This window comes from Dromaius novaehollandiae, chromosome 12 (genome assembly GCF_036370855.1).
Source record: "Dromaius novaehollandiae isolate bDroNov1 chromosome 12, bDroNov1.hap1, whole genome shotgun sequence".
Taxonomy (NCBI): Eukaryota; Metazoa; Chordata; class Aves; order Casuariiformes; family Dromaiidae; genus Dromaius; species Dromaius novaehollandiae.
The window spans coordinates 3,099,057-3,112,307 of NC_088109.1; the positions used below are offsets into that span (position 1 = coordinate 3,099,057).

Sequence of the window (13,251 nt, forward strand, 5' to 3'; positions counted from 1 at the left end):
AATTCTCCTCTGACGTGAGAAGGCAGTTTGCAAGCGCTGCTCCCCGGCACCCGTATCCTCACCTCGCTTTGCCGCGGGGAAACTGAGGCACAGAGCGAGGCTGCCTCGGCCCCGGCTGTCCAGGAGCCGCCCTGGGCCCGGGAAACCCGGCTTGCAGGCTGAGCAGCAAAGAGGGGGGGGCCGGGCCACCCCCTCGGGGGCCTCCCCGCCCGGGGCACAGCTCCGCCAGCCGCACGCCCCCCCCCCCCGCCGGGGTGCCCCCCTCGCCGGCTGCCGGTGGCTCGGAGCCCGCGGGGCCCCCACCAGCCCGGCCCCTCTCCCCGGGGCCGGGGCCGCCTCGGGCGGCGGCAGCAGCACGGCCGCGGGGGGGCTGCCCTTGCCGGGGGGGGCCGGGGGCTCGGGCCCGGGGCCTCCCTCCCTGCCGCCGGGCGGGCAGCGGGGCGCCGCGCCCCCGCCCTGCCTCAGTTTCCCCGCACGGCGCCCGGACGGGGCGGCCCCCGGGCCGGTCCCCGCCCCAGCCGGTCCCCGCCCCGGCCCCGGCCGCGGCCCCGGCCCGGCGCGGCCCCCGCCCCCGCTCCCGCTCCCGCGCCGCCGCCGCCGCCGCGCAGCGCCCGGGGCCGGCGGGCCATGGCCGGGCCGGGCGGCGCGGAGCTCATCGAGCTGCGGGAGCTGGAGCCGGAGGCGCGGCCGGGCCGGGGCCGCCTGGAGCGGGCCAACGCGCTGCGCATCAGCCCGGCCCGCCGCCCCGCCGCCGCCGCCGCCGCCGCCGGGCGGGCCCCCGCCGCGACCCGCGACCCGCGGCTCACGGCGGCGCCGGGCGCCGGGCACCGCTTCCAGCCGCGCCGCCGCGGGCTGCACACCTGGTGCGACCTGTGCGGGGACTTCATCTGGGGCGTCCGCAGGAAGAGCCTCCAGTGCCTCCGTGAGTACCGGCACCGGCGCCGGCTCGGGGCCCCGGCGCTGCGGGCGGCCGGGCTGGCCCGAGGCAGCCGCGGGGCTCGGGGTGGCACGCAGCCGGGGCCGGGGGCGGCACTGCCGGGCTGCTAGCGGCGTCCCGGCCCCCGAAACCCGTCCGCCGCCAGCCCCGCCGGGCTCCCCCGGCCAGCGCGGGCTCCCCCGGCCCAGCGCGGGCAGCCAGAGCGGCCGCCCCGGTCCTGCCGGCCCCGCTGACCCCCTCGCCCTCCTGTGCCATCCCCAGACTGCAGCTTCACCTGCCACTACCGGTGCCGGGCCCTGGTGCGGCTGGACTGCAGTGGCCCCCGGGGCCCCGGGAGCGAGGCCGACGATGGCCCCGAGCAGGCGGTGGAGAAGGACACCAACGTGGTAGGGGGCTGGCGGGGGGCAGCTCCAGGCCCCCGCGGTCGGGGCTGGGGGCTGGGGAGTGGGCAGGGGTGCGGCCGTGCTGCGGGCTGCCCGTGCCGGGCCAGGCTGGGCCACACTGTGCCGGGCCGTATCAGGCTGTGCCATGCCACGCTGGGCCGTGCTGGGCCGTGCTGGGCCATGCTGGGTTCTGCTGTGCCATGCCGGGCTGTGCCGTGCTCATGCTTTGCTATGCTGGGGCCATGCAGGGCTGTGCCGCACTGTGCTGCGCCATGCTGGACCGTGCTGGCCGTGCTGGGCCATGCTGGGTTCTGCTGGGCCATGCTGGGCTGTGCCGTGCTCATGCTTTGCTATGCTGGGGCCATGCAGGGCTATGCTGCACCGTGCTGGGCTGTGCCGGGCCATACTGGGCTGTGCCAGGCCATACCAGGTGTGCTGGGCCATACCGGATGTGCCGTGCCATACTGGGCTGTGACATGCCTTGCTGGGTGTGCTGTGCTATACTGGGCTGTGCTGGGTGTGCTGTGCTCATGCTTTGCCATGCTGAGGCCATGACGGGCTGCACTGGACCATGCTGGGCTGCACTGTGTCGAGCTATATGGGCTGTGCTGGGCCATGCTGGGCTGTGCTGTGCCATACTGGGCTGTGCCGGGCCATACTGGGCTGTGCCGGGCCATGCTGGGTGTGCCATGCTCATGCTTTGCCATGCTGGGGCCGTGCCAGGCTGCACTGTGCCAAACTATATGTGCTGTGCCATGCCATACTGGGCTGTGCTGGGCCATACTGGATGTGCCATGCCATACTGGGCTGTGCCGTGCCTTGCTGGGTGTGCTGTGCTGTACTAGGCTGTGCCGGGCCATGCTGGGGCTGTGCTGGGCTGCACTGGGCCATGCTGGGCTGCACTGTGCCAAGCTATATGGGCTGTGCTGGGCGATACTGGGCTGTGCTGGGCCATACTGGGCTGTGCCTGGCCATGCCGAGTGTACTGTGTTCATGCTTTGCCATGCTGGGGCCATGCCGGGCTGTGCTGGACCGTGCTGGGCTGCACCATGCTGGGCCATGCTGGGCTGCACCATGCCATACTGGGTGTGCTGTGCCATACTGGGCTGTGCCGGGCCATGCCGGGCCATGCCGGGCTGCACCGTGCCAAGCCAGACGGGCCGGGCCGGGCCGGGCGGTGCTGCGCCGCGGCGGGGCCGGGCGGGGCGGGGCGGGGCCGGGGGTCTGGGCGGGGGCGGGGGCCGGGCCGGGCCGGGCCGGGTGAAATCACCGCCGGAAGCGGGGCCGCGCCGCGCCGCCCTCGGCCCGCGTCAGCCCAACGGCTGCGACGGGGCGGGGCGGGCTGAGCCGCGCCGGGACAGCGGGCGCCGCGCGCGGGGGACCGGCACCGGGACCGGGACCGTGCTGAGCCGGGACGGGAGAGGGACTGGGCTGAGCCGATCCGAGCCGGGAGAGGGACTGGAACCGGGACCGGGCTGAGCTGAGCGGGACTTGGACCGAGCCGATCCGGGACGGGACAAGGACCGGGCTGAGCCGAGCCGGGAGAGGGACCGGGACTGGGCTCAGCCGAGCCGGGACGGGACAAGGACCGAGTCGGGACAGGGACCGGCACCGGGCTGAGCCGAGCCGGGCCGGGGACTGAGCCGGGACAGGACAGCGGCTGAGCCGAGCCGAGCTGGGACGGGGACTGAGACCGAGCCGAGCCGGGCCAGGGAGCGGCAGCGGGCTGAGCCGCGCCGAGTCGGAGCCGGGAGCGGGACTGAGCCGAGCGGGGGCCGGGGCCGGGCCGGGCCGGGGCTGCGCCGGGCCGGGCCGGGCCGGGCTGGTGCAGGCGGCGGCGGCAGCGCGGGGCCGGGCGGCGGCGGGCGGGCTGGCGCGGGGCCGCGTGTGCCCGTGTGCCCGCGCGCACGGCGGCGCCCCGCGGCGGGGCCGCGGCGGGGCCGGGGCGGCGGGCGACGGGCCGGGGCCGGGGCCGGAGCCGGGCCCGGGGGCGGCGGCGTGCGGGGCGGCGGCGGGGGCGCTGGGGCTGCGGTGGGGCGGCGCGGCGGGCTCGGCCGGCAGCACGGCCAGCAGCGGCTACTGCAGCCAGGAGGACTCCGACTCCGAGCCCGAGCTCTTCTACACGGCGCGCACCTCGCTCCGCCGCCGCCCGCGCCGCCGCCAGGTCCGTCCGCGGGGACGTCATCGGGGCGGGTGACGTCACCCGGGATGCCACGGGGGGGGCCGGGGCGGGGTGACGTCACCCGGGATGCCACGGGGGGGGCCCGGGGCGGGTGCTGGGAGGGGAAGGGGTGGCTCTGCTGTGGAGCAGGGGCTCTCCTGGCTGGGGGGGAGCTGGGGGGTGAGGGCTGACCCCGGGGGTGCTCCCCCCATGGGGGTTACGAGCAGCTCCGTGGGGCAGGCGAGGCACTGTGGGGTGGGGGGGGTGGGGGCTCTGCCACCCGGCATGGCTGTCCCCCCCCTCCCAGCATCGATGGCCCTGGGTTGGAGCTGGTCCCGGGGTGGGGGGCAAGGTTGGGTGCAGCAGGTGACCCCCCCTGCGCCCCACAGAGCCCCCGGGGCCCCGGCACCCCGCGTGGGTACTTGCTGGTGGGTGCCGTGACTGCTGCCTTCCCCCGCGTGGGGCACCCGGGGGGCTGCAGCGGGGCTGGGGCACCGGGTGGGCAGCGTGGGGCCGTGTGCTGGACCTGTCCCCGTGCCCCACGGCCCCGGTGGGTCTGCGGGGGGAAGGACTGGGGCAGCCTCCCGGTGCCGCTGGCTCCCTGCAGCCCACCCGGCCCCGGGGCCGAGGGAGGGCCGTGGGCAGCCTCAGCCTTGGGGTCGGGGCCGGAAGCGGCTCGCGCTGCCCCAGCACAGCGAGCACCGCCGGCATTCCCGGCCCCCCCGCCGCGGCACGGCCCAGCGCCAAGCCGGGCTGACGCAACCCCACGCAACCGAGTTTGGGGCGGCAGCGGAGCGGCGTGTGCACGGCCGCGTGCGAGGGGGCAGCGTGCCCGCACCCCGCGTGTGTGCCCCCCGTGCGGGGGGCAGCGTGCGCAGTCCGTGGGGCGCGCTGGGCGCCCGCGTAGCTCCCCCACCCCGCGAATCATCAGGCAGCGGGTGCGAGTCCCAGGGATGGGTGCGACTGGGTGTGATCCGATGGGGCGGGACGACGGGGCCGGCGTGGGGACGCCCGAGAGGTGCCCTGGGGGTGCTGGCGGTCACCCCAGGCCGCTCTCCCGCAGGATGAGCCGAGCGAGTGGGAGAGGCCGGAGCTGGACCAGGCGCAGGTGGAGCAGAAGATCAAGGAGTACAACAGCCAGATCAACAGCAACCTCTTCATGAGCCTGGTACGGCGGGGCGGGGGGCCAGGGCCACTCCCCCCCCCCGGCGTCCCCCGCTGACCCCCGCGGGCTTCTCTCCCCGTCCCAGAACAAGGACGGCTCCTACACGGGCTTCATCAAGGTGCAGCTGAAGCTGGTGCGGCCCGTCTCCGTGCCGGCCACCAAGCGGCCGCCAACCATGCAGGACGCCCGGAAGGGGCCGCGCGCCCAGGCCGTGAAGCGCCGCACCTCCTTCTACCTGCCCAAGGACACCGTCAAGCACCTGCACATCGTCTCGCACACGCGGGCCACCGAGGTCATCGACGCCCTGCTCCGCAAGTTCATGGTGGTCGACAACCCCCGCAAGTTCGCCCTCTTCGAGCGCTGCGAGAAGGACGAGCAAGGTACCGGCGTGCGCCCGGGGAGGGGGGCGGCCGCGCCGCGGCCCCTGCCAGCCCCGTGACGCCCGCCCGCCATTGCAGTGTGCCTGCGCAAGCTGGCCGACCACGAGCAGCCCCTGCGGCTGCGGCTGCTGGCCGGCCCCGGCGAGAAGGCGCTCAGCTTCGTCCTGAAGGAGAACGAGACCGGCGAGGTGAACGTGAGTGCGGCGGGGGGAGCCGGGGGGGGGAGAGGGGGGCGCCGCCGGGACGCCCCGGTGACGGCCGCCATGCCCGCAGTGGGACGCCTTCAGCCTGCCGGAGCTGCAGAACTTCCTGCGCATCCTGCAGCGCGAGGAGGAGGAGCACGTGCGGCAGGTCCTCCACAAGTACGCCCGCTGCCGCCAGAAGATGCAGGAGGCGCTGGCCGCCCGCACGCCGGGCTGAGCTGCCCTGGCGGCGCCGCCGGACCGACGTCCAGCCGCAGCAACCGACGTCCAGCCACAGCGACCAACGTTCAGCTGCGGCGGCTGCCCCGGGCGGCCGCTGCTCGCCAGAGGAGGCCCTGCCCGCCGAGGGGGCCGCCGTGGCCGCACGAGCCAGGGCCAGGGCCTGGCAGCGGGGACCGTGGCCCCTCCTGGTCGCCGAGGGGCCCCCGCAGGCCGGGGCCCGGTGCCACTGGGGGCCGGTGCCCGAGGGGACGGGCGCGTGGGGTGTGCGCGGGCGCGGGGCTTGACGCCCACCAATAAAGGCGTCTGGGAGACGAGGCCTGGCCTGTGCCGTGTGCTTGGTGGGGCACTGCGGGGTGGGGTGGGGGGGGCTCCCCCGGGCGGCTGTGACCCTGCCGCCGCCGGGCCCGGGCCTCGAACCCGTGGCGCCACAAGGGGAGGGGCTGCCACCGCCCCTGTCACGTGATAGCGGCGCCTCGCTCCGCCCGCTCCTTGGTCACGTGCCGGGTCCGGCGGCGCGCGGGCGCCGGAAGTGTCGCAGCGGGGCGGTGGCGGCCGCGGTGCATGCAGGGAAGCGGCCGGGCGGCGGGTCGGTGTCGCCGGGCGGCTCGCGGCCGCCCCTGCCCGCGCCGCGCCGCCATGGGCGCCAGCGGCTCCAAGTCGCGGGGGCTCTGGCCGTTCGCCTCCTCGGCGACGGGTGGCGGCGGCGAGGGCCCCGGCGGGCAGCAGGCCCTGGCCCGGGCACGGGCCGCGCGCGCCGCCACCCCCTTCGTCTTCACGCGCCGCGGGTGAGCGCGGGGGCCGGCCCGAGGCGGGAGGGGGGGCGGTTACCGTGGTAACCGGGGCGGGGGGGCGGTTGCCGTGGTAACCGGGGACGCCGGGCTGGGCCGCGGCGTGCTCGGCCTCTGCGGGCCCGGGCAGCCGTTGGGCCGCGACCGGGGAGCCGTTGGGCCGCGACCGGCCGGGCGCTCGCTGTAGCCGCGGGGCCGGTAAGCGCGGCGCTCAGGCCTCTGCGCAGCGCGGCTTCCCGGAGAGCTGCCCCCGCCGCGGCTCGCCCTTGCCCGGGGACGGCCGTGCGTGCCAGACAGCGGCGGCCTCCTCGGTTGCTTGACTCGCGCCCCGATTTAAGAGCAGCGCGCAGAGAAGCGCTCCCCGCGGCTCGGCGCTGAGCGGCTGCCCTGCCGCTGCCCACTGGGGCTGTCCCGGCACCCGGCACGTGGGGTTACAGGCCCACGAGGCTCCCGGCCTGCTTGAGCCAAGGCTTAGCTGGGAAGCAGGAGCGTGACTGGCCTCGTCCCAGGGCCTAGAGGGGAACAGGAGGGCAAGTCCATGGCTGTTTTGCTGTGCGCTGAGCTGCTGATTCCCCGAAGGGACCACCGAGGCTCTCGGTCTGAAGAGCCTTCCCGTTCGCTGTGGGAAGAGCTGAGCCGCTCCCGTGGCAGCTGCCAGACTTGCTGTTTTAATGTGAGTATGTGATTCGTGAAGTGGCGGTGGCCTTTGAAGCCTCTGAGCGCTGGGAGCCAGGCTGCCACCCCCACGTGGCACGTGATCCGTCGTCCTGTAACGTGGAACGGCCTCTCGTCATCTGCCGAGCTCTAGAGCCCCTTTTCCAGTGAATACCCAATGCAGCCCTTGCATGGCTGGTGATGCTGCCAGCCTGCTCCAGTTCCCTTTCTGCCCATGCTTTGCATGCGGAAAGCTACTCGCGATCCCTGGTCTCTTACGTACGCCTGTCCCTCCTTTCTGCAGCTCCATGTATTACGATGAGGATGGGGACCTTGCCCACGAGTTCTACGAGGAGACAATCGTAACCAAGAATGGGAGGAAGCGTGCCAAGCTGAAGAGGATCCACAAGAACCTGATACCTCAGGTAGCGTGTGGCAAGGGCAGAAGGGCGCTAAGATATTGCAGTGACAGCTAAAGTCCCTGGGGCCCCTTGGAAACCTAGGGGCATCTTGTTGCAGGGCAAGCACAAGCTTCCCGTTCCTCCCACAGCCCTGCCTCAGGCCCCGGGCTCCTTTGGGTGCTGGCTCAGGCCCGTGTCGCCTTGTGATGTTGTGGCAGGAGGGGAAGAGACAGCGAGTCCCCTTTTCTATGGAGAAGAAGCTCTGGCCCCACAGGGCTGTGAGGTGGCATGGCTGGGCACAGCGTGGCCGCGTGCAGGTGCCAGGCAGCCCTGCACCCGTGTGGCCGTGGCGTCCCCTCACCGAATGCATTCCCCGAGTGTGCCCTGCTCCTGCCCGTCCCTGCTGCGGTCTGCGGGCTGGCGGCGTGTGGGGTAAGGCGTGCTGCTGATGGGCTGGCAGTGCCCAGGCGCCGCTTGCTCAGCTGGCATTGTACCAGCCACGGAAGGTCGGGCTGTGGCTTTGGGAGCACCTGGTGCGAGTGCTTGCATCCCCCTGCAGCTCAGTAGTGAGAGAACGCCTGGCGTTGACGTGAGGCTTTTTGTTTGAGGAGCTTTTTTGCTCCTCAGTGGTGCTCGGGCATTTAGTCTCCTCTGAAAATAATCTCCACTAAGAAAAAAGAGTGTAGCTAGGTAGGGGTGAGGGCACTGACTGAGGATCTCGGTGCAGAAGGCTGGCTTGAGTGTGGGGCAAGCTTCTGGGGGCAGAAATGGAGAAGGGATCAGACCAGGGCTCCAGAGACCCCCCTGCAGGAGTCCTTCCTAAGTAAGCAGAAACACTTGGCTCTAGTGTAAGCCTGCGCTGAGCTGCTGGTCAGCTGCCTGCCCAGCTGGTGCCCTCAGAGGACTAAGCAGCCCTCCCAACAGGATCCCTCTGCCTGCTAGACAGGCAACTATGGAGCGGCAGCATTCGGCACTGCTCCTCGGGCTGGCTTTCGCACGGAGAGGCAGCCTTGGGTTGTAGCATGGTCTCCTGGTACCCCAATGTGGGTTAAACTCACCTTGTTAGGAAGCTCGGCTGAGCTGGAGAGAACGGGCACCAGCACGAGATGGCTCTGCACCAGGCCAGGCTTTTGGGGGGCTTTAATCTCGGTCCTGCCCAGCACGCACGCTTCAGCTTCCTTTGGGCTTTGCCAGAGTGGAAGTTGCAAGACAGTTCCAGGACCTGTGCTGGGGCAGAGGGCGTCTCCGCAGAAAACCTTTGCTGCTGTCGTGTGTGGTCCTGAGACATGAGTAAGGCAGTGGTACCTGCGAGGCGGCAGCAGCACGTGGGAGCCAGTGCTGTGTGGCTGCGGCCCGCTGTGGGGTCCCCCCTTGGGGCGTTGCAAGTCGGGATATGCTGTGACTCCTTCGGGTTTCGGTCATTGCGCTGTAGCGGAACAGTTTCCCAGAGCAGGTGCTTTCTGCAGCGCTGCAATAAGTCTTTTCCTGCATGTGTCTGTCTGCAGACAGCCTTAAAACGGGCTCTGCCCTCGTTGTCTGGGGCCTTGCCCACTCCGTCCGAGCTGCTGAGCTCTGAGGGTGCTCCCAGGGCCCTGGTGGAGGCCCAGCCCAGAGCACCACGGCGAGCAGCCCCTGCCTCCAGCTTCTCAGGAGTCTGGTGGGAATTGCCATGACGTGGCTGGCAAGCGCAGAGCCGCTCGGCTCCCTTTCTGCAAGCAGATCCTCCAGGTGCTGTAACAGGAGAACGCCTGCCCTGGAGCATGGGAAAGGCGCCTGTAGCTGGCGTGGACGGAGCGTGCATTCAGTAATGTCCCCCTTGGAGAGAAAGCTGCTTTTCTTGTGTGCCAGCTGCCCTCGTTCCTTTCTCTCAGAGAGCTCTTTTCATTCCTTTAAATTCTGTGAATGAAAGGTGCCGGATGAAAAGCCCAGAGAGCCAATATCTGCCAGTCACGCATCAGCTGGTGCACGGGCAGTGCCTGGCGGAGCAGCTCCCTCCTTTCTCGCGCTGTTGAACTCCAGACCCGTCATGTGCGGCAGCCAGCAGCGCCTCCGGCGGCTCTCCAGGGGCCGGTTCGAAGGGCAGAGCGCTTCCACGTCGTGCGCTGCCTCTCAGATGCACCTAGTCGTCATAGCGGCTTTATGGACTCCTGTTCCCAGGCCAGTTCCTCGAGGACACAAAGCCCGCTGTTGTGCTGCTCTCTGCTTGGGGTGACTCACAGAGCTTGGCGCCTTTGTGTGCAGCGCTTGTGCTTAGCCTGCCTTGAGAGCGCTTGTTCTGTCCTGTGCCACCCTCTGCTCACCACTCCGCTTGCCTCTTGTTTCAGGGCATAGTGAAGCTAGAGCACCCTCGTATTCACGTGGATTTCCCTGTGATCATCTGCGAGGTGTGAGTCGCGAGGGGGACGCAAGCCGCTGCTGCCTGCAGGCGAGACGCCCCGCCTGACTGCTGCGAGTGTCGCCGCGCGAGGCTTCGTTGCGTTCCCGTAGAACGAGGACTTTGAGCACGGACACGTGACCGTGGACTTTGACTCTCCCCTTGCCCGGAGATGCGACGGTACGGAACAGACTCGGCTTGGTTGTGTTTGCCTAGCGCCCTTCGCAGGAGAGGGGCGACCTTGTACGACAAATGCTTAAAAGTATCCTCGCTTGAGTGAGAAGACTAAAATACCTTTTGTAGCCTCTAGCCAACGTTTGGATGGGTAACTGGAACTGCAGATGATCTACTGTGTTTGAGCTGTTAAAGGGAGAGCGAGCCTGCACTTCTCACCAGACAAAATCCCCTGCTTCTCAGGTATGCAGCCCAGGGAGAGCCAGGCCAGCTAACTTGCTGCCTGGGGGCCCGGAAATCCCTCGGCCTCTGTGGTTAAATGGCCGGTGTTGCGACGTGTCACTTGATGAGGACATTAAGCGAGGCTCCCCCGGGTGGGTCTGTCGGTGGAGGGTGAACGGGGCAGGCTCGGGGGGAGCCAGTGTCAAAGCACATCTAGTCGGGTGCTGTGCTCCTCTTGGGAAGGGGACAGAGACCGGATGTCACTATCTTGCGCCTCAGTCCGTTCCCCGTGCACGCTCCCCGTTTACACCGCCTGCCGGGTCTGCGGGGGTTGGCGTCGCTGCTGCCGGTGGTCCCCGCTGGAACGCCGTTTGCCTGCTGCTTGCATTGCAGCCACCGCTCCGGGGCGGACACGGAGATCTCTGCCGTCCGTGGCGGCTGCTGGCAGCAGCGAGGTTCCCAGCTCTCCCGACAGCCTGGTGGCCCACGCGGAGGCAGCTTATCCATCTGGATTCCCCAAGTAGGACTTGCCTCCCCCGTTAGAGCCTGTCTGCATTAGGGGAGCAGGCAGGCTGCTGCCGAGCGCTAATCCTCGCTCGCTGGAGCCTGCAGCACTGGGCAAGGCATCTCACGGGCTTGGGGACGCTGGCTCCACATAATGTCCTCATGCTCCACTCCAGCGTTGACATTATTCCCAGTGGGGTTGGCCTTGAGAGAGCCAAGCAGGAAAGAAATCATCTCTTCCCTCCCCGTCCCTCTAAAACAATCGATCAGCTGGCCTGCCCTGGCTTGGAAATCTCCCTGGCGATATGAACTAGAGTTCCTCCATTGCCCCGCGTCTCAGCTGGGGGCCGGAGGGGAAATGCAATGCACTTTAAAGGGAGGCTTTCGGCTCCGTTTTGGAAGGTTCTGCTCTCTCCTCCTCCTTCCTCCCGCTTGAGAAAGTCGGGGTTGCCTTGGCCGCACTGGAGAACCCCATCGCCTCTCGCGCGTGGGCCCTGGTCCTAGGGCGCCGCGCCGGCTGCTGCAGGGCCGGGGAAGGCCTGACCTGTACTACCCCCCGCCAACGCTAGGAGCCACTGCCGCCCCGCTCCGGCTGCGCTGAGACCGGGCCGCTCGCTTCACGCCAGCAGCCCTGATCTGTCAGCCGTGGGGCAAAGCTGGGCAAAGCTTTAAACTGGGTCAGAGCTTGCTCCTGCAGCAGCCGCCTTGGCGTCCCTCTTCTTTCGTTCCAGAACTTCTTTACTTTCTAAGCACTTCAGACGTTTGCTACCTCGATTTTTAATTTAAGCTGCTGGCGCTTGGGTGCCAGCCATATCAGTGTCTATGTTGGATGTATCCATCCCTGTGCCCACCAGGAGCTGCCTGGGCTCGGGGCCACATTCCTAGGTTTGGGGAGATAACGGCGGCCCGGCCGTTGCTGTCCCCCCGCTGCCACCTCTTCCCTCTGTGCCCCCCACCCGCTGTTCCCATTGACACAAGTATGCACGAAGGGTGAAGCGGATGTGCTGGCTCCCGTCTGGCAGGGAAACAGGCCTGCTGGGCAGGGCTCCAGCGGGGAGATCTACACTGTGATGCTGGGCAATTCTTTTGACATCTTTTGTTCTTCTACTTGCCTGAAAAAGTCTGTCTTAAAACAATCCCCACTGAAGTGTTTCTTATTCACACCACCTGCTCTCGAGTTTGGCTCAGACCAGGGCTCACAGATCTCCTTGAAAACAGCATCTCAGGCTCTGGAGGAGTGCAAGAGCTTGTGCGTGTTGTCCCTTCTCCCCACGAAGAGGAGAGAAAGCTGTGACCAGCCTGCCAATTCCTTCTTGCCCCCTGCTTTCCGTGGGCACGGGAAGCAGCTCCTCATCTCTGTGCTCTGTGGCTTCGCACCAATGTTTAGTATGGGGTGGGGAGGAGGCTGAGCAGGGAAGGGGCTGAATCGGCAGAGGGATCTTGGCTAGACGGAGGCCTGCTTCGCGAGGAGCTGGGAGCAGCTCCCGCCCACCCGTGGCTGATTTCGTTCTCCTTGGCATGCTGTCGTGCCCGCTGCACCCTTCCCCCGGGGCGCTGAGCATGCTTCCCTAAAAACATGTCTTCTCCCACCCTCTTTTCACTGGAGAGGCAGCAAACCTCCGCAGGCTACCAACCATCTGTCTCGCCCTACTTCTTCCCAGGCCCGTCGGGGCCGAGCCGTGCAGCCAGCCTGCTGGGATTGCCCCGTCCAAGCCCCTCTCCCTCAGCCCCCTCCGCCTCCGCCAGGCCTCCCACGCGGGAGCAGGGACGGGGAGGTTCCTCGGGAGCTTCTGAAGGGATCTTTAAAATGTGAAGGTCACTGTAAATAGTATCTGTGTCCACTATATTGTTGGAGCAGGCAAAACAAAGTTTCCTTTCAGTTTTTTTTTACGACTTCTGTGCAACTTTGTGCTTTCCCGTGTGGATGTGTAGCTGAACTGTACTCACCAACACTAGACTTGCTCCTCTAGCGTGTGGATAGGAACCCTGGATTTGAGAAACGTACACTATTTATGGTCCTTCCTCTGCCTCCAAGTGCATCTGTCTACTTTTGTTAAATTTCAATAAAATTATTTGTAGATCCCACAAGTCCAAGAGCTGTGTTATTGGGGAGGAAGGGTCAGGTAGAGGCTGTGCCTGTGCAGGGAGGAAGGAAGTGTTAGATATCCTAGAGGAGCTGAATGTTGCCGGGCACGGATATGCTGGTGACAGCCCCATCCCAGCTGGAAACCTTGACCTGCCCTGACCGGTCTCTTTTTCTCATTACCCTGCTGATGCTCAGCTATTCTGCAGGACTTCGTTAAGTACGGTCGGGTCAAGGCTGATGAATGCGGATCTGTTTGTAGCCAGCGCGTCAAGTCCCTGTTTTTTCAGGAGAGCGATGTTCGTGCCCCACGTGATCCGTGGTGGTGAGGGGAGGTGATCAGCCCAGCCCGGAGGTAGAAGCACCATCCTTTGAACTGAGCCGTTTTACCCTGGCGCTGCTGCTTCGGGCTGCTCGGCGAGCTAGAGGACAGAGAGGAGGACTCGAAGGGTGGTATTGGTACCAGTAGCCCGGAGCCAAGCTGCGACCGTCGGCCATGCTTTGGCCTTGCCCTGGTGACCCGGCTGCGGAGGAGCGCCTGCCCACAGCAGAGAGCGCCTGCCCACAGCAGAAAGACATCGGGCCCGTGAGCGGTTACAG

At 68.2% G+C, this 13,251-nt stretch overlaps 2 protein-coding genes across 2 annotated transcripts; both read left to right on the top strand.

The window, feature by feature from the left end:
• Window positions 1-556: 556 nt before the first annotated feature.
• On the top strand, window positions 557-5,765 carry RASSF1 (Ras association domain family member 1). The gene is made up of 6 exons (XM_064518659.1): window positions 557-922; window positions 1,199-1,323; window positions 4,545-4,649; window positions 4,732-5,026; window positions 5,105-5,220; window positions 5,300-5,765. Exons 1-6 carry the CDS (start codon window positions 628-630, stop codon window positions 5,444-5,446), a joined length of 1,083 nt encoding a protein of 360 aa, XP_064374729.1. The 5' UTR covers window positions 557-627; the 3' UTR covers window positions 5,447-5,765.
• A 179-nt stretch (window positions 5,766-5,944) lies between these two features.
• Window positions 5,945-12,656, top strand: TUSC2 (tumor suppressor 2, mitochondrial calcium regulator). The gene is made up of 3 exons (XM_064518663.1): window positions 5,945-6,236; window positions 7,198-7,318; window positions 9,619-12,656. The coding sequence occupies exons 1-3, from the start codon at window positions 6,013-6,015 to the stop codon at window positions 9,682-9,684; spliced, it is 411 nt and encodes a 136-aa protein (XP_064374733.1). The 5' UTR covers window positions 5,945-6,012; the 3' UTR covers window positions 9,685-12,656.
• The last annotated feature ends 595 nt before the right edge of the window (window positions 12,657-13,251 follow it).

Bases quoted from the DNA above. Each gene is read 5' to 3' on its own strand.
- RASSF1 (XM_064518659.1), top strand. From the start codon at position 628: ATGGCCGGGCCGGGCGGCGCGGAGCTCATCGAGCTGCGGGAGCTGGAG. The intron at 1,324-4,544 runs GTAGGGGGCTGG...GCTCTCCCGCAG, and splicing joins TGGAGAAGGACACCAACGTG to GATGAGCCGAGCGAGTGGGA. The intron at 5,221-5,299 runs GTGAGTGCGGCG...CCATGCCCGCAG, and splicing joins ACGAGACCGGCGAGGTGAAC to TGGGACGCCTTCAGCCTGCC.
- TUSC2 (XM_064518663.1), top strand. From the start codon at position 6,013: ATGCAGGGAAGCGGCCGGGCGGCGGGTCGGTGTCGCCGGGCGGCTCGC. The intron at 6,237-7,197 runs GTGAGCGCGGGG...TCCTTTCTGCAG, and splicing joins TTCGTCTTCACGCGCCGCGG to CTCCATGTATTACGATGAGG. The intron at 7,319-9,618 runs GTAGCGTGTGGC...CTCTTGTTTCAG, and splicing joins ACAAGAACCTGATACCTCAG to GGCATAGTGAAGCTAGAGCA.